This window comes from Larus michahellis, chromosome 2 (genome assembly GCF_964199755.1).
Source record: "Larus michahellis chromosome 2, bLarMic1.1, whole genome shotgun sequence".
Lineage (NCBI taxonomy): Eukaryota > Metazoa > Chordata > Aves > Charadriiformes > Laridae > Larus > Larus michahellis.
The window spans coordinates 107,131,218-107,151,521 of NC_133897.1; the positions used below are offsets into that span (position 1 = coordinate 107,131,218).

Sequence of the window (20,304 nt, forward strand, 5' to 3'; positions counted from 1 at the left end):
TCAGGTTGTTAAAATCCCCCATGAGGACCAGGGCCTGCAAACATGAGCCTTCTTCCAATTATCTGAAGAAGGTTTCATGTACTTCTTGTCCCTGATCAGGTGGTCCATAGCAGACAGACATCAACTACAATATTGATAGCTGTGGGCCGACATTGGGCTGACCACTAATCTTGACCCAAAAACTCTCACTTGGCTCCTCATACAACCCAAGGGAGAGCTCTGTGCATTTCCGCTGCTCTCTCATTTAAAGGGCATTTATACAGTCATGGGAAAGACCATAGGCTGATGGGAGAGGTTTGTGCTCTTCATCTAGTTGAAGGTAATGATAGAAGATAGAAGATATAAAGAAACTTTATTAGGAGTGGAAGAAAGGACAGCTAGAAAGGCGGCATATAAGGAAGCTGTCCGAACAGCAAGAGACCTGGTGAGAAAAGCTAAAGCTCAGTTAGAATTAAATCTAGCCAAGGAGATCAAGGGAAACAGCAAAAATTTCTATAGGTACATTAATGGTAAGAAGAAGAATAGGGAGGGTGTGGGCCCCCTCAGAAAGGAAACGGGGGAGCTGGTGAAGAGTGATATGGAGAAGGCCGAGGTTCTCAACAACTTCTTTTCCTCAGTCTTTACTGGCAAGAGCTACAGCCACACTCATGGAGTCACAGAAGACAATGGCAGGGGTTGGAAAGAACTGCCCATTGTAAGTGAAGATCAGGTTCGTGACCATCTGATGAACATGAAAGTGAATAAGTCCATGGGACCCGATGGGATACACCCACAGGTACTGAAGGAACTGGTGGATGATGTTGCTAAACCGCTCTCTATTATATTCCAAAAGTCATGGCAATCTGGTGAAGTCCCCGCTGACTGGAAAACGGGAAACATAGTCCCCATTTTCAAAAAGAGAAAGAAGGAGGAACCAGGGAACTATAAGCCAGTCAGTCTCACCTCTGTGCCTGGTAAGATTATGGAGCAGATCCTCCTGGAGGCACTGCTGAGGCAGAAGAATAACGAAGAGGTGATTGGGTACAATCAACATGGCTTCACCAAGGGAAAATCATGCCTGACAAACCTGGTGGCCTTCTATGAGAAGGTCATCAATAGACAAGGGGACAACTGACGTAATTTACCTGGACCTGAGCAAAGCCTTTGACACTGTCCCGCATGACATCCGGGTCTCCAAGCTGAAAAAATATCGGATTGATGGACTGACAATTCAGTGGATAAAGAACTGGCTTGATGGCCACACCCAAAGAGCGGCTGTCAATGGGCCCATGTCCAAGTGGAGTCCCTCAAGGATCAGTACTGGGACCGGTCTTGTTTAACGTCTTCGTCAGCAACATGGACAGTGGCATAGAGTGCACCCTCAGCAAGTTTGCCAATGACACAAAGCTGTGTGGGGCGGCTGACATGCTGGAGGGAAGGGATGCCATCCAGAGGGACCTTGACTGGATGGAGAGGGGGGCCCATGCCAACCTCATGAAGTTCAACAAGACCAAGTACAAGGTCCTCCATCTGGGTCGGGGCAATCCCAAGCACTGATATAGGCTGGGCAGTGACTGGCTGGAGAGCAGCCCTGAAGAAAAGGACTTGGGGGTGCTGGTGGATGAGAGGCTCAACATGAGCCATCAGTGTGCACTAGCAGCCCAGAAAGCCAATCATATCCTGGACTGCATCAGGAGGAGCGTGGCCAGGAGGTCGAGGCAGGGGATTCTCCCCCTCTACTCCACTCTTGTGAGACCCCACCTGGAGTACTGCGTCCAATTATGGAGCCCCTACTACAAGAGAGATATGGACATGCTGGAACGTGTCCAGAGAAGGGCCACGAGGATGATCAGAGGGCTGGAGCACCTCTCCTATGAGGACAAACTGAGAGAGTTGGGGTTGTTCAGTCTGGAGAAAAGAAGGCTCCAAGGAGACCTTATAGTGGCCTACCAGTATTTTAAGGGGGCCTACAAGAAAGCTGGTGAGGGACTTTTTAGGATGTCGGGTAATGGTAGGACTAGAGGGAATGGATTAAAACTAGGGATGGGTCGATTCAGACTGGACGTTAGGAAGAAGTTCTTCACCATGAGGGTGGTGAGACACTGGAACATGTTGCCCAGAGAGGTGGTGGAAGCCCCATCCCTGGAAGTTTTTAAGGCCAGGCTGGATGGGGCTCTGAGCAACCTGATCTAGTGGGAGGTGTCCCTGCCCATGGCAGGGGGGTTGGAACTAGGTGGCCTTTAAGGTCCCTTCCAACCCTAACAATTTTATGGTTCTATGATTCTATAGCAGCAGCTTCCTTTTGTGAAAATACCCACAATCTTTTCTCAGGCTTAAATGGTTACATATTGAGACATTGTCATAGATGATGTTGAAGCTATCAAGTGCTGCTGCCACATACTTTTTCTGCTTGATTCTGTTCACATCTTGGGTTCTGTAACAGCTTCAGGAAAGAATCAGGACCAGATCCATCTTGCTGTTAAAGAATCCTGTTTACTACCAGTTCATTTATCTTTTTGCTGTTACTAGAATGTCCTTGATGCAGCATCCCAAGACCTCTTTGCTGTGCATCTTCAAGGGTAAAAAACCTAATTCCTCCAATATGCAATGGGACTGACAAGTTTTCAGCTTCCCCTGATGCTTTCATTCATTCCAACAAAAAGCCTTCATTAGAGTGGGGAAAATATATTGATTTCTTGTCCAGCTTAATCACTCCAGGTTCAAGGAACCACAGAGAGAACTTGACTATACCAATTTTATAAACATGAACAAGAGGATGCTGTTTGTCATGAAGTTTAGGAATCTTACTTTTGTTTTTCTCTCATGCTAAGTTTGCTGTACTTACTCTGAAATTGCTCTGCCTCGCTATTCATCTAGTTTTGACATTCATTCACATACCGTCTTTTTCCTCATAGTTCAACAGCACAATTTAGAGAAACTGAAACTTTATTTCATTTTTCTTCCTTTCCCTTGCCTTTCATTTCCAGATCTCCTGGCCATCACTTTGCATAATTATCCCTTCTTCTTAAATCTGAAAAAAATATCTTTTGTACTGCTCTTATTTTTTTCTCTCATATTTCCGAAACATTTCCTAGTATTTTTCATTTGAAATAAAATCTCTTGTCATTCCTTTACATGCAGAATGCCTTGTGTCATCTATTTCTGTTGTGCAGTTCTCTCTTTCTCTTCCTTTCACTTCCGTTACTACCTTCCTCTAGTTCCTCCTTTTTTACTTACCACCACTGTATTTCTAAATTCCTTTATTTCTTCCTCACACAACTCTCCTTCCTTCCCTTAAGTTGTTGTCTATTCTTCTGGGGGTTGTTTTTCCACTATTAATCCTTACTTGGTGGTTGCATTCAGGATTAAATCAAACTGATTTTAACATGACAAGAGCAAGCCATAGACATCTAAGAGGTTCCCCCTGCTCAGACACAGCACTCTGTCCTCACCACTTCACTTCTAAGGCTTTTCATGTTACTCTGCATGTCTTTTGGTGTCTCTGTGGTTGTTTTTTTTTTCTCCTTTATTGCTTTATTAGTATAAATTTTCCTAATTCTGCATTATTTATTTTTTCTTCCTGGTTTCCGTATTACACCTTTCTCTATTTGTCATTTGGGTCATCTTTTCTTGGGCACTTCCTACTCACTGCCATGCATTTTGAATGGGTGGCTACTTAGGACTTCTTAGGTTTCCCTTTCATGAATTTTCCCCTTCTCTGTTTCTTTTTGTGCTTAAAGCAGGCAGTGAAAATCTTTCTGTGTCTTGGAAAGAACCAGTCCCCAAAGATCCTTGCCTTTCCGAGAAACAGGGATTGCAGCTAGAGTGTGGAAGGTTGATGGTACCTCTGGTGGGTGCTCTGTATGATCTGTCACAGTATCCTCCAGGCTCAGCCCTCACTGTCCCCAAATGACAGCAGCAGATAAGGACTGTCCCAAAACAGCCTCCCTTGATAATATGCACATGTGCTGTTCTTTCTGTCCAGTTTAAAGAAAAATCCTTCCTGTAACAAACTTAGCACCTGAACAGGGTCAATGCAGCTTAGGAGGTAGTATACCAGATTTTTCCAAAAATTGAACAGTGGGCAGAACCAGTCTGCTGCACTGGCTAAGAGATACAATATACATATACTGTTATATCTGAGTGGATGTTTGTGTATTTGGGGGTGTGTACAAGTTTTGATGGCATATACTATTTATTTAACAGGCCATAACTGCTCTGAAGAAGCCATTACAGTCAGTTATGTGTATCTGAACTTAAGCATTTATTGAAAAGTGCTTTTCTTGATATGGTATATGGAGTCACTGAGTTCTACAATACAAATCCTTTGTACTGTCCTTAGTTAACAAACCACTGAAGCAGTCATCTGCTCTCAGCTAGTCTCTGTGCTATGCATATAAGTTGTCATAGGAACTGCTTTTAAAGTTGCAGAGGAGAAAAATTACCATGAAGCAACAAATTCTAAGCATCAATAATATGAGCATCAGCTCCTTTCTGATTAGATATGGGTCTTAGGTTATTTTTTAATTTTCCCTTAAAATAATTATAATAATGCTTTTGGGTTTTTTGAAACAAAAAAAAATCCATAAACAGTTAATTTTTAGTGACTTAACACTGATAAAGTTTGTAGCTCTTTTTCTAAATCAAGGAAGGTCTTCTGGTTTGGCTTTAATGAAAGAAATATAAGGAGTAATTTATATTTACTATTTTATATAATTTTGGAGTAGTTTCTCTACATTCCCAACCCCAAGGATCTCCCAGGACTTAAGTAGCACAGTTTAGCAGTGTGTACACTTCCTTCTGGTGGCTTCCAAGCTGCTTCTTTTCTTTCAGTAATGCTTCATCCTGCAGCATTAATCTGCATGATTCTCCTAGACCATGGTCATCAGGGACACTGAAGACTGTTGCTTTTTTTAATCTTCACACTTGTGATCAAAGGCGTACTTTTTTACTGTAGCCTTTCTTATGAACAATAGGGTTTTAAAATAATTTTGTTTTCTCTGTGTATAAATGTTCAGGCACCATTGATACGGGCACTAAAGTACATATCTTCTTTCAGTCACAGAAGTTTTCTTATAAAACTGGAGTTTCAGCAACAATCTTTGAAACAAATTATTTCCCATACCTGGAATACAGTTAACCTTTTTCAGAGCAGCCTATAGGGTGCTGTGTTTTGAATCTGTGGCTAAAACTGTTGATAACATATCAATGACCCCCCACCAACGTTTGGGGGGGCCAACTCACGTAAGAGTCAGACTATGGGAAAGTCCATCCATCTTAGAGAGAACTGAAAATCTGTTGCCATAGAATAATAAACAGGTGTGACTTGAGTGATCTCAATGCTGCATGTCAAATATTAAATATGTTCGAGGAACCTGTGTTGTATAGCTTTCTCCTATTACAGACTACATGATCACTCCTAGATGTGTTTGCTGTGGAGACCTGAGTGATTTGCTACTTAATATCAGCTTTTTCTCTCTTGTTTTTAGCCCCTTGTGAAGCCAACACATTCTTTTGCCACAGTAATATGTGTATTAATAATACATTGGTCTGCAATGGACTCCAGAACTGTGTGTATCCTTGGGATGAAAATCACTGCAAAGGTAAGGTGCAGAATTGGAAATGTCAAGTCATTTAGACTGCACGGAATACAGCATATTACCCTTAGTTTCTTATTAAGTACATGCCAGATGGGTCAAAGCTCAGGAAGAATAATTCAGGGAGAGTACACATCAAGCAATAGACAAAAGAAAAGCTGTAAAAATACCAATGGATTTTACTTTCAGTGTTTGCATTTGTTTTGCTTGGTGTTGATTGGTGTTGGTTATTCCTTCTGGCTGGTTATGGCCTTCTGGCAGGCTTTCTGAGCACTTGGTCTCTGTTTCCCATACAATCTAAAATGTAATTAAAAGTAATATTTTGGTTCCTTTGTCATAGTTACCTTTGTAGTTGAGTAACATATGGGTAGCAGGTGTCTTTTAGCTGCATGCCATGCTCATAATAGCCTAGGTGGGCTAAAAAGACAAGGTGAAGTGGAATTAACACTGTGAGAAAGCAACCAAATCTACCAATAATCAAGTGAAATTGAAGAGCAAGGAACAAGCACAGGAAATCAGGCATAATGTCTATTTCATAGGTAGGGACTGATGTTCCCAACCAGGTGGTGACAATCGTTTCTAAATATTGCTCTGTGTTTCTGGGAAAAAAAATAAAATAGCGTCTGTGTTGTCTTCAGAGAAAAGAGTTTAACTAACTTACACTGCAGGCTAGGGAGACAGTTTTCTTCCCTCCCCCCTCCCGCAACTGCAGATTTGTTCCTGGAAACATGGGATATGCCAAATTTAGGAACCAATCAAGTAAAAAAATCAGAATGAGATGGATTAGCAGTCAGCTCATAAGTCTGCTGAAGCCTGTAAAATCCTGACAAGCAGTGCAATAGGGTAAAACACAAATGAAAACATACTTCAAAAGAACACAGCAAAACTGTGGCATGGAATAATATTCTTCAAAGAAACTAAACATACAATTGGGAAATAATTATCTGTTCTCTACTTGTTCAGCACAGAGGAAAACAGAAAACCTTCTCCACTCTTTAATTTCCAGAATGATTTCCATCTTTCATTTGCCAAGTATCTTTTTATGGGTTTATTTATCCTCTCTTGTTTTCCTGACTAGAAAAAGGAGGTTTGCTGATTCCAGCAAAAAAGTTGTTTGCTGTTGTGTTGCTTTTTCTAACTCTGCTGCTTCCCCGGAGCCTGTGTCAGTCAGTTAGAGAACCCCCAGGTGAATCTACAAGAGTAGGCAATGGGGAGTACTGAAAAGTTCATTTTTGGTATCGAGGAGATTATGAAGAGATGGACATTGTTGTTTTGGTGCCAATAACTTTCATTCCAAAGGCTTTTTATTAAGTTGTTTGATATGTTTTAGGTTGCCAGGAGAAGTTACACTAAACTGGGTGTTGAAACTTAATCACAGTTGTCGAGTCTTGCTATGCCTGTGACAGACTGATGCGAATGCTTTCAGCTTGGATTTCTACAAGGCTCAGTCACCGTCTCATGTGTCTGCAGCCATCTGAAAGCAAATCACAGAGAAACATACACAACAGTAGGGTGAAACTATTTTTCCTTTTTACTATTTTACTGCATATTTTCTGTTTTTCTCCATTCACAATGCTGAATTTGCTGGCTGACTTCCTAGAGGCCCCTGATTAAAGGATAGTAGGTAGGATCAGGTTTTGGACTTTTATGGGTGTTTAGGAAAGTTGTGGTAATTAATAGGTCAGGGAAAAAAGAAATAACTTGCACTTTTTTTTTTTCCCTTTCTGAAACCTCAATTTGAATAACTTTTCTATTTTCTCCTGTTTGTAATTTTCATTGGTACTGTCAACAGTCCCAGTCAGCTCACAAATATTAGGACTTCACTAAAGTACCCAATGCAAAGAATTTCTTTTTAAAACCTGAAAGTCTTGCCCTTTCATTGGTCCTAATGTCCTAGTTGCATATATTTACTGGAAGAGACAGAAAATAATGAAGAGAACATCTGTAACAGTCTTGGGGGCTTTAGCAGGCAAATGGAGTTCAGAGGTGACACTAAAGCCATCTGCTTGTTACGGTGGTTGCTTTTTATAAAAAATGTAAATAATCCTTTCATCTTATTAAGCTTGTAATATATGCTGAATAAATCACTTTCCAAACGAATAGGCACACAGAGGACTTGTGTGTTGTTTATTTGGCTTTCACGAATACCTGATTTCTTCGTTTTTATTTTTTGTCAGTGAGATTGATTAAGTGAACTCAGACGCAGACTAGGTTCAGCTTTGCAGTAATCTGTGAACCCATCATCATTTGTTCTTGAACTGCAATTAATGCTGTGCTTTTTTTTTTTTCTCCTGTCACACAGAAAAAAGAAAAGCTAACCTATTGGACCAACTTACCAATACCAGTGGGACTATAATTGGGGTGACTTCTTGCATTGTGATCATCCTCATTGTTATCTCTGTTATAGTACAGATCAAGCAGCCTCGTAAAAAATTTGTCCAAAGGAAAACAGACTTTGATCAAACAGTGTTCCAGGAGGTGTTTGAGCCTCCTCATTATGAGTTATGCACCCTCAGAGGGACAGGGACTACAGCTGACCTTGCTGATGTTGCAGATGACTTTGAAAATTATCATAAACTGCGGAGATCATCTTCAAAATGCATTCATGACCATCACTGTGGATCACAAGTGTCTAGCATTAAGGGCAGCCGTAGTAACCTCAGCACAAGAGATGCTTCTGTCTTGACAGAAATACAACCCCAGCCTGTAAAACCACTCATTCAGCCCATGAACAGGAGAAATATCCTTGTCATGAAGCATAGCTACTCACAAGATGCTGCAGATGCGTGTGAGATAGACGAAATTGAAGAGGTACCAACCACAAGTCACAGGCTGTCCAGACATGATAAAGCTGTTCAGCGGTCAGTATCAATAGATTTTTGATGAAGACTATTGTGTAAGGACTTGATTGCCCAACCATATTCACTCTTTATTCAGTAAAGACATATTTTCTTTCTTCTTTATTTATTGTTTAAATTTCTGTTTCCTGATAGCACATACCATTATATTATCTCTCTCTTCCTGTCTCTCTTTTTTCTCATCTCTGCTTCTGTTTCCTGAAGGATTCTGTATCTCAGTTTTACCTTTCTACTTTATATCTTTCTTTTTCTTTTACTATTTTACACATACCCACATGCATACACACAGAGGTCAACAGAGAACAGGTACAATTTTTAAAAACCAAAGAAGATTTTGTATGAATCTAGTTTTTGAAAGAGCCACATGCATGTGGTTTCCTTGTAACTGAGGTGGCCTTGAGTATTATCCACTGTTGGACTAGCATCTCTAAATCAATACATCAATAAATAAAAAATACATGTGTCCACTTTGATGCATGGCACAATAATGAGAAACATAATCCTGGGGTAAGAAAACCCGTTTCCTCATGAAACATTATCTTTTATATAATGAATGACAGTATTTGCAGAACTTTACTGTATCTGTTCCATTATTAACCACAGTATCTTGGATTGTCATATTAACATATATATATATTTTTATTAGAATATGAGACAGCATAGTGAATAGAGAATACTTGCATATTTACATACAAGAATGTAGTTAAGAGGAATCTTTCTAATTAATAAAAAAGTAAAGTCAAGCATGATAATTTTAATAAAAGAGCTATTTCTACTGTATATTGCACTTTGAATGACTGTAAATATGAATGATTAAAAGTTTACAAGTAAAAGAAAAAGAAAATCAGAAACATTTATGAACCATTTATTTGAAAAAATACCCACAGAAACTTTTTATATATATTTGTGTTTTCTCTTGCATGCATTATTTATACACCTCTTGTGACTGTTTACATGCCCTCCATATTTTCTTTGCACGTTAAGGCATTTCTGTCTCTTAAAAAAAATAAGTTATTTGATTATTTTAATCTAATTGCATGCCAATGTAAATTACTTCATGAATATTGATCAGATTATCATGGCGTACTGTTTATTAAGTATCTATATGCATATATTTCTTTTTTTCTATGCAAACATTATTATTTTGAATGAAATAGCCATAACATTCCAGGTTCTGCCTCATTGGGTCTCTAAGCAAACATGAGTCTGAGTACAACACAACTAGGGTCTAAGAGACAGACTGGAGGTAAGTAAATATACCTATACAACAATTGAACCATCTATTGCTTTCCATTTTATTTGTTACATTGCTAAAATGCATGTTAGTTCTCAAGTTATATGTCACCTTGTATGGAGAGAGACAGGTTTGAATACTGAGAAAAATTAAATACAGATGACCACTTTATCTTTGTAAACTCCGCAAAATCTAATAATTCCTTATTATTGACACCACTATAATCATCCCCTAGCTAAATATAATTTTCATTCCAAACACATCAAAAAGACAGATGCTTTGCATGGCTCTGCTGTTTCACTTATTTTTTTATTTATGAAAATAAAATTTAGAGTCCCAGCATGTGAAATAATATGTAAAATTTGGCAATCTAACCCAAGTCAGGAAGATGTGGAACTATCTGTTTTCTGTTCGTTTTATTCTTTCAGCCTTGTGAAGTGTTGAGGGAAGGGTATGTGGTAGTACTGATAAATTTGGAGATTCTGTAGCACTAATGTTAATGTTTGCAAATTAAACTTCCTTTTTTGAGTCTTTTCCTAGGCTTTTAATTTTGTATAATTTGTTACCATCATTCTCAATAAACATAATCTCAGATGTTTATAATGAAATTATAGATAGCTGTTAGTCTGACAATTTATGTATGTCTATGTGTATATATATAAACATAGACATGTATATACATGTTTATATGTATATATATGTATACAGCAATTTTACTGGGCAAGAATCCATTAATGCTTTTTTGCTTCTAGGTAGTTTAGGTAAATATTTGTCTGTATTTTTCCTCATAGAGAGAATATATTTTAACTTTGGTTTGCTTTCAGACAACTATTCATGCAGTCATGCAAACGCTGAACAGAAAAACCTATAGTGAATCATTTCAGCTGAAAGAGAAAGTGGACATGTTTCTAATTTCATTTCATTGCCTTTATCCAAACCTAAGAAGTACAGGCACATCTTACTTCCTTAACAAGATATTCCCATTGCACAATAATGTTTCTTTTGTAATTTGCTAGCCACCAAGTGCTCCTTAGTTTTTAAATACATTTGGAGATTTGCTGCAAACTTGAAGAAGAAATTAGCTCCTAACTGAGACAGTCTTTTTTTTTTTTTTAATCTTAGTTTTATTTCAGTTGATATGTTTTATGTCTGTTATTTACTTGTATGTTGTGTGATATGTGGAAGAAGATTTACATTGAACTTTTGTTATATGTACGTTGTTTTCATTATATAGACTGCTTGAGAATAGTGCGCTCCTGGGTGATTTTGAACATGCTACAATGAAATGTGAAACTATCGTCCTTGGAAACACCAGCTAGAGGTTTTATGGACTCTCTGACCAGCTATTCTCATATCATGACAAAATTCAGCAAACAGTGTTGAGTAAAATTACTAGAAGGCAATAAGACTTTGGTTATTATGCTTATTGGTCATTTCTCTTTTTCTTTTTCTCTCCTCTTTTTGTTGCAAGTTAAATTCCCAATTTCAGGAACAGTTTATTGAAATCAGGTATTTAGCCATTCATAATCACTTCAATAGAAATGTCTGTTGGATAAGCATCTAGCAATATGACTGAATTTGACATTGAGAAAATAATCTGCATGTATGTTACTGAATATTTGAGTTGGAAAAAATCCCTTTATTAGATACATTGTAAAAAGCATGCATTCACAATTATTGCTGTTACTGTTCCATTTCTGTGTCATATGCTTGCTACTTGTAACTTTTTATATAAAGATACATAAAACAATGTATAATAATTTCTTACCTTGAGTTTAATGGCAATGTTTTCTTTTACCAAATTTTCAAATCTTGTGTAATTCGGGAGATTAAACTCAAAATGTAGCTTCTAGGAACTTGAAACCCAGATACATCAGAGAATCAGCTGTCTCTCGTCCCTCACTTATTGAAAAGCAAAACACATTAATATCTCAAGATTTAAATGTATTCATAATACATAAAGTTGATCACCTAATTTCAGTTAAAAGGTTTGTGATAACCTTTATGTTCAATCCTGAACTCTTACCTAATTTATTTCCATGATAAGTATTAGGAAGTTTGCTTCAGTGTAGCAGGTTTTTATCAGTTATACAAATGTTATGGTTGGGATCCAATTTTAGAGATACAGGTATAAACCACTTCCTTATGCAAGATAAAATGATATTCATAATTCAAGATATAAGCATTAGTAACCAACACCAAAATCAGACCTGGTAGGTTAAGTTATTAAGGAATTACTGTAGATTGGAAAGCCACAATTATGGAAAGTTGAAACCGCCCTCATTTAAGAACTCAGTAACCATGTGTAAAATTATAGTTTTGTTATCTATTTAAAGTATTATGTTCCAAATTCTGTTTCAAAACAAATCCCAGTTCCTTCTTAAACATATCGTGTCATTCGTGGTCATTAGGTTTTTCTGTATAAAAAAAATTTGCTAGTTTTATTGAAAAAGCTGGAAGAATTCCATGGATATTCCCAAAGTATAGATGTCAAAAGAGAAAACCTGAAAGACTGACATAAAAAATAAACTGATCTGTATAAGCTATTTAAATATATAATACATAATTTACATAATTAAAAATACAGGAAATCTGTTTTCTACAAAGCAATTTCTACAAATATGATTCAGGAATCACATGAGAAGAAGGAGGGTTTCAGATATTTTGCCTCCCTTTTTGTACGCTATATTTGCAATGTATTTCACATAGTTTGATTTTACCTTGATTAATTTGTTTGTTATCATATATTAGCTGCGAAAAGTCGTCTTTCCTCCTCTACAGTCATTGAGAGTCATTGAGTCATCTCTCAGTAACATGGATTTTTAGCATGCACTGATAGTTCATTTCCAGCTCAGTATCTCTTTCCAAGTTCATATACCTTATCACTCTTTTTTTCCTTAATCTTTCTAAGTAAGTCCTATCTCATAATCCTTTCTTAAGTATATTTTGTTAAGATATTTGCCTCATCTGTGCTCAAAATTGATGCATATACATGCATCCATTATAAAATCAAGGAAGAATGAAATACTTGCTGAAAGAATGCATATACATGCACACACATCTATCTATATTTATAAACATTTGCTGATGGAGATAGTATATAAACAAATATATAAGGAGAAATCTAAATATGAGAATTTAGCCTTGAATTAATTATATTGGTCACCTAGAAAAATGCTGAAGCCTTGAATTTCGAAGTTACTATATATTTAAGTGCCTAAATCCCACTGAAACATAGAGTTGGTCTAATCCCTCCTAGACATGCACACAATGAAATCAATTTTATGATTTTTCCAGTGAAGCAAGTGTTGACTGAGGCAACTGAATTGGAGAAGACATGGGCATTAATAGTTATGTTGCATGCATATCCTTGCTTTCTGAAAAAAAAAACCAACTTGTTTGCATCAGGGAAAATGAGTAAGAAACATAAAAACCTGTGTAAATAGAGCAGGTCAAGCAAAGTGAAAATGGTAATGCTTACTTGATCTTGGAAACTTCTTTAGAAACATGTTGTCTAATAACTAGGTATACCCTTAAACAAAAATACCATTGTAAGTGACAAAATATGTGTATATTGAGGGAACAAGGTCACATTATAAAATTATCTATTAAAAAAGCCTAAACAACAATAAATTCAAGCCCAAAGTAAACATTATAATTTAAATATTTAATTTTAAGTAATTATATTCTGTATATAGTCAGTGTAAATAATACCCTAGTCCTCTATACTGCAAACAGTAAAGATAACTTTTGTTTGGTATCACACAATAGTAGGATATATTAATGTAATCTATAAAACTCAAAATAATAAAATAAAAGGGGTTGTTGCTGAAAATAAACAGTTTGCCTTTCCTATGAGTATTTTTTATTATTATGAAGCCACCTTTTTAAAATCAGAAGACAGTTCAAGCAAGCTAGTTCAAACAGACAAGCTAGTTCGAGCAACTTCGAGTTCATGCAAGTTCAATTAGCTATGAAGCGAATGCTCAAAACTGGTATTTCACCACATACAATAAGTGAAATTTAACCTATTCTGTTACATCTTTTCCATTTTACAGAAAGAAAGTTTGGCTTGCTAAATTACCAGCTGATCTGATAGTGTTAGCTTCATGCATTTTGTATCATGTTTGCCTTAAGCTAAATTAAGATTGGTAGTTACTAGACGATTTTGGTTTGATTGGTGCAATGTGTGTGATGTATAGCCATGTTGACAGTATGCTTATTTCTTTTAAAGATGAGTTTTTGTTATCACAGTGCATTGCCACATTGTTCATAGTTTCACTTTTTTTTTTTTTATCTCCCATGGATGTAGTGTTATGTATATGCTTTTCTTTTTAGATGACAGTGGGAACAACCACTCCCAAACATTTTTCTCTGCTCCAGGAAGTACGGCCTTTTCAGATTATGAAGCCTTCTCTGCAGTATCTTTTAAAAATCTCTAGGAAGTCCATTTTGTAAACCATTACAGCGTAAACCCTTTCTATCTTCCTGATTCTAAAAACAGCTTCAAGAAAAAAAAAAAAAAAGGCTCTGAGAAATGTTACTACCTTATCCTTCTATTTTTGTCCATTTTTATGCTGGAGATATTCTCTTGAACCTAGCAATGATGTAACCAATGAAAGTGAATATGGGAAAGTAGCAAGGTTTCCTGCTCAAAAGAAATTGCTAGCACCCAAAAAAAAAAAAGGCAGACAAAGAAAACAAACGGAGAAATGTATGCTAATTAGAAGAAGAGTATGAAGGATTGTTGCTCACAGCCATTCACAAATTTACAGACATATTTAGGACAGATAAATTCCTTAGACACCAAATAAAAATGTACTGTACATACGCAACTTGAAAAGACAGCTGTAATATTTGTGCTTTATAGAACACTGTCCTACAAAAAAGAAGTTGGCCTTTTGTGTTTTCTTGTCTTCTACTTTATGTGCAATCTCCCTGCTACCACAAATATATTCCAGCTGAGGAAGCACAGCTGAAGAGCTATGTGATACAAAGGATGAAAACTGTACCATTCAAAACTCTTTTTAACACAGAAGTCCGTATCTGATCTGGAAGTTTCTTATCTCTTTACTCCAGACTCAATATTTGATGGGAAGTCCTGGACTCATGGCTCCACTGTTCTTCCTCATCATTACCTTAACATCATCTCTCTTTACTCTTTGATGATCATTTTACATATTAATCATTGCTGCCTTTCATTTCTGTCTACAGCGAGTTCAGCTCTGTTCCCTTGTCTCCTCCAAATTCACTGTAAATGCTGAAATCCTATCAGCTTATGGACCTTGTGTTACCCTTGCATACACCTGGCTCTTCCCCATCTATCACTTCAGAGCCATCTTAACCTTACCTTGGCTATAAACAGCAAAACAAAAACATGTCATCACAGCATGTCTTAATTATCTTTAACTTATGCAGCACAACAAATGCTATGAAGATGCATTGACTGGAGTGTGGGCTTATTGGGGATACTGGAGTTGTATTTTAATGACTGTGCATCTATGTTGTCTGGGCCGTCTACCTGTGGGTTGGCATGCCTGCTCCTGCTATAGTCATACCTCAATGTGCCACTTACACATTACAACTTACCTCCACCCCTTTTCTATTCCCAGTGAAGCCTGCAGCATTGTCAAACCAAGTTTTGTTTCAAGCACTTCTATGTGTTTTTCTATACTGTATTTGTATTAGTATGTCACTCCACACAACATAAATCCCTGTGCTAGCCTCCCTCACATGCCTATTAAAACACATTTGAGCTGCATAGCCTGGCAAACACCTGCCAGTGGCGTGACAGAGCTATCATCAGCAAGGTAAGAACATCACCTACCAGGAGAAGCAGAAGTTGCTGCTCCCCTCCGTTTTCTTTCCCAGGAAAAGGAGTTGTGCTGATCCTCAATCTCCCAACAAGGTCTATGGGAAAAAAGGGAAGCTGCTATCCCCTTCAAGCAACAAACCATAACTAGAAGTAGAGAGACAATCTAAGCAGCCCATGATAAAACTCAGAAAGAACAAGATTGCTCAGATTTCATTACTGAAGTAACAGGCCTGACCAACACCCTGCAGCAGCATTGCATCTCTTCTTTCTCAAAAAAGGAAGACTGAAGTGCACATCTTCGTTATCCCAGGGAGCAGGATACCACAAATGTGAGTACCAATTCTGTTTAGGGCTCTGGAAGAACTTACCAGCTCCTTGCATAAATGTAGGCAGACAAGGACTTACTGGGCCTATAGGGGCAGTCTTGTGCTGCTACATGCGGTGAACAGCTCTGCAATATCTAGTTACTTAGAACTTTTAAGTTTGCCATTCTTCAGTCTGTCCTCCTCAGCTCCAGTGAGAGACATAGTAAATCCACTCAACTATTTCTAAAATGGTGGGTTTGTTGCAAAGTGGTTACTTGGCATTTAATTTAGTGGGATCTGAAAGGCATCTATTGTAAAAAAATAAATAACTGGGGGCTTTTCACAGATCCTAGATATATCTGGTTAAATGAACACGGACCTGTTAGAGTGAGTCCAGAGGAGGGCCATGAAGATGATCAGAGGTCTGGAGCACCTCTCCTATGAAGACAGGCTGAGAGAGTTGGGGTTGTTCAGCCTGGAGAAGGGAAGGCTCCAGGGAGACCTTATGGCAGCCTAACAGTACCTAAAGGGGGCCTACAGAATCAGAGAATGGTAGGGGTTGGAAGGGACCTCTGGAGATCATCTAGAGCAGCCCCCCTGCCAGAGCAGGGTCACCTACAGCAGGTTGCACAGGAACGCATCCAGGCAGATTTTGAATATCTCCAGAGACGGGAAAGATGGGAAGGGAGCAATAGGATGAGGGGTAAGAGTTTTAAACTGACAGTGTGTAGATTTAGGTTAGATATTAGGAAGAAATTCTTTCCTGTGAGGGTGGGGAGGCAGTGGAACAGGTTGCCCAGAGAAGCTGTGGATGCCCCATCCCTGGAAGTGTTCAAGGCCAGGCTGGATGGGGCTTTGTGCAACCTGGTCGAGTGGAAGGTGTCCCTGCCCATGGCAGGGAGGTTGGACTAATTGACCTTTTAGGTCCCTTCCAATTCTAACTATTCTATGATTCTATGATTCTATGATCAACTGCATGAGCAAATCTGAAGTTTTGCTAATAAAACTGCATTCATTCAGCCTGATTCATGCTGTAGTCGCAACATCCCTCTAGATCATGCTTTTTTCTGAGTTTAGCCAAAATTTTAATTAGGAAAAATCAGTGTGCTGAAAGAAAATGGCTTTCACTGTCTTTAGTGAAGCACAGAATACAATTTACATTGGGGAAGGAGAACTTCATTCCACATTTCTTGCTTAGCACTAGAGGAGTTTTCAACATCAATGAAAATATAGGTGAACTGCTATTTCCCTTTGACAAATCAGTGATTCAAAGCAAACTTAATGCTCTATACTTAGATTTTAACATGTAAGTTAAAAAAGGAAGTAAAACAATGAAAGAGAATGCCAGATATCTAAAGTAAGCATATTTCCCCGCTGATGAATGCAATATTTTTAACAGTTAGAAGACTAACAGCTGAATACATGGTTACTATACAAACCCAATCCTAACCCTCATTTTTGTGACAAATTTCGTATCACAAAATGGAGTTCAGCTGAGGAATATGAATGATTTTATGTATGTATACCCGTTTAAAATTATAAATTTAACATTTGAACAAGGAGCTGATATTCTTTATTTTGGCACAGACATTTTAAATACAACTGATTTTGTGGGACAGAAGGAATTATTGTTGTCTATTTTTCAGAGCCAAGTCCCTGCATTTTGATTTTTCCTTGCCAAATGGAAGAAATTTTTAATGCCTTTACAACTTTTTAGCTCCCACATTCTGCTGACTGTTTTGGTGTAGAAAACACCCATGGGGTGGTTTTGTTTGATATTCTGAGTGTATCTGGCACCTCTTTAGTAATGAAACAGTACATTACAGCTTTGCCTGCAGGAGGAATTTCTTCAACTGTTACCTAAGTTGCATGGCAAAGATCCAGGCCCAGAGACTTTTGCTGTCATTTGAGAGTAACTTCAGTGACATAAAAGATCCTGTTAACTTTCACTGTGTTGGTGGAAAGTCTTCACCAGTCCAGGCAAATATTGAGAGTTAGTTAGCTAACAATAACTAAAACCTTAAATTACTAGAAATAATACGAATATGTCATCTCCATTTGTTAATATCAGCATCACGTTGGTGACTGAAAAAGAGAGCGATATTAACATGGAAAACTTTCAGTTCATAGCAGAAGGGAGCAAAGATGATGCAACATTATTATTATATATGCTAGGGTTTTCAGATCTGTGATTCTTCTCCTTAAATTCAGATAGAATTCTTAGTTTTACTCCTGCTCCCCCTTTTGTAATGGAAAATTTGTACTCTGTATATGTTTATTGGATGAAAATCTCTGGCAATTCAGTATCTTAGTGGGGACTCATAAAGAAAAAATATATGCTATGATAATATACAATATACAGCTTTTTTAAAAAAGGTTATCAGATGTCATTAGAGTTAAGCTGAATCACTTAATGGGCTGTTGGAAATTGATTAGATCAAAGATGCATAAAATTAAAAATAGGAAAGTACTCTGGAATCTCTGCATGATTTTAGTTGTCTACGATTTTATTATTCAACTGGCTTTGATCAAAAGGTAGAAATCTCAACAGGCATAAACTTTTATGGAAATCTCAACGGGGACATAAACTTTATATAGCACAAAGTTTTAAACACACATCTGTTTGGAGTATATGGAGAAATGAAAGGGAACACTTTTTTAATGGTTTGAGAAAATGAGTTGTTTTTCTATTTCGGAATTAGTCAGACTGACTTTGCACAGGCTCCTTTCTGTAGCACCTGTGCATTAAAACATTTTAATAGGAGGTATAAAATGCAATCTTTAAGAGGCAAGAAAAGTACATCATGGTAGTGAGTGTTTAGAAGTATGGTCTGCAATTCTGAACCTAGTAAATACTACCCTGCAAGGGTAAATAAATACTGCAAAACTTTTGATTTCATCACTTTTTGATTTCCTTACTATAAGGCATATGATTTCAAGATGCTACATACCAAGGGGGTAACATCAAATGAAGACACAAGGAAACTTCATTTCTTACTGAGGCTCCTGTCTAGTTCCTGAGTCAGGGTCTTGTCATTCAGTCTGTGAGGTCATCTGTTGCTGATGACACTAAATGCGCTGATTATTCATAGGTGATGCTCTTCATGACAGACCTGTTATTTTTGTTAGCACTGCAGCTAACACCACCTCCAGCTATGATGGTAATAACAGAAGTTAGTGGGTGATGGACAACTTCATCTAGTTAAGCCTTAACTATATATGTATATTGTCTGTATCTATCTATATTTTAGCAGTCAAAGTAGAAATAACAGGATAGTTAATTTAATTTAAAATATATTCTATCACTCTGGATTTTCACAGGCATGTTCATTGATAAACACCTATCTGAAACATTTCTTGTTGAACGTCATCGCTCAAGTGACGCTGAGCTTGAGCATGAAGGTCTGAAAATTTAAATTATTGTATAACCCACCCCTCACCTCCCCCAACATTTATTAACATTTCAAAGCTCTCCAAGCTTCTCAGGAACTGTTATCCCGTTTGGAGCTGACTTTTGTCAGCGATGAGTACCAGCTGGGGCAGAAGAAAGAAGAAAATCTTTGCATTTGAAGATTGCTAATATGTTTTCTCAGTGTGAAGAACAACTTGAGTACTATAGCCACATGGATGCTTCTACTGTTAGGGGAGAAAAAAACCTAAAGGTCCAACTAGCTAGGTTTATGCCATAGCTGTATTTTCACCATGTGAAAACAGTCCTTATTATCCTCAATTTCAAAGTACATACAAGAGAAAGTGGAAAGCAAAGAAGGCTGCTAAGAAAACAAACAAACAAACATCCCAAACCGCAGCAGTGGTAAGTAAATAAATCTTTGTATAGTTGTGCATAAAATTAATGTACAGCATACCATGGGGTGGAGCCACTTCTGTTCCTTTTGGACAGTTTGCAGATTTTCTAATGAGTTTATGGCATTTGTTTTTAGACATGGATCAAGCATTGTCTGCTAACATTTTGGTTATGTTTGCTTCATCGAGTTTTAAGAATTACGACCTCTATACATTCCTAAATACTTTTGAAAGCTGTTAGCCAGACACTGCCAACACCTTCCTCTACTCTACGTATTTTATAGATCATTTAGAAACAGGAACTACACTATGGAACTCCTGTTGAGCCTAGTAAAACATTGCATAGCTATGGCATCTAGCCAGTACTGTAATCGTAGTGCATTGTTTGAAGGGGAAAAATGTAGTGATGTAATATAAGGTCACATTCAAGGACCCAGTCCTGGAAAAGGACCTTTTAGAGAAAAGGCAGTGCAGAGTTATTTCTGAGGAGCTTGAAATTTTCTTTTTTCATATGCTGATGTCTAAAATGATAACAAGCTTTGTGAAGGAGAAAGGGAGAACAAAAGTATAATCCAGATATTTTTTTACTTTCATGATAATAGTAATGCTTATCTCTAGATCTGCTGCTTGAGTGATGTATTGTTTGGGGAGAATTCTGCACTGATACAGCCTTTTGATCATAACATGTAATGTTGATGCCTATGCGAGCCTC

At 37.5% G+C, this 20,304-nt stretch overlaps 1 protein-coding gene across 6 annotated transcripts in view; it reads left to right on the forward strand.

The window, feature by feature from the left end:
- NETO1 (neuropilin and tolloid like 1) overlaps positions 1-19,584 on the forward strand; it is a 77,535-nt gene extending 57,951 nt beyond the window's left edge. Inside the window, exons 8-13 of one of the 6 annotated variants that reach the window (XR_012585695.1) lie at positions 5,469-5,582; positions 7,879-8,437; positions 9,606-9,680; positions 11,140-11,177; positions 14,007-14,089; positions 19,527-19,584. Coding sequence is in view for 2 of the 6 variants with exons in the window: in XM_074576538.1 (XP_074432639.1) it covers positions 5,469-5,582; positions 7,879-8,437; positions 9,606-9,666 (734 nt within the window). In the remaining 4 variants the exon portion in view is untranslated. Of the gene's footprint in view, positions 1-5,468; positions 5,583-7,878; positions 8,438-9,591; positions 9,681-10,902; positions 11,436-14,006; positions 14,165-19,526 lie in introns of those variants that run through there. The other 5 variants (XR_012585698.1, XR_012585697.1, XR_012585696.1 and 2 more) reach the window with 5 other exon arrangements.
- The last annotated feature ends 720 nt before the right edge of the window (positions 19,585-20,304 follow it).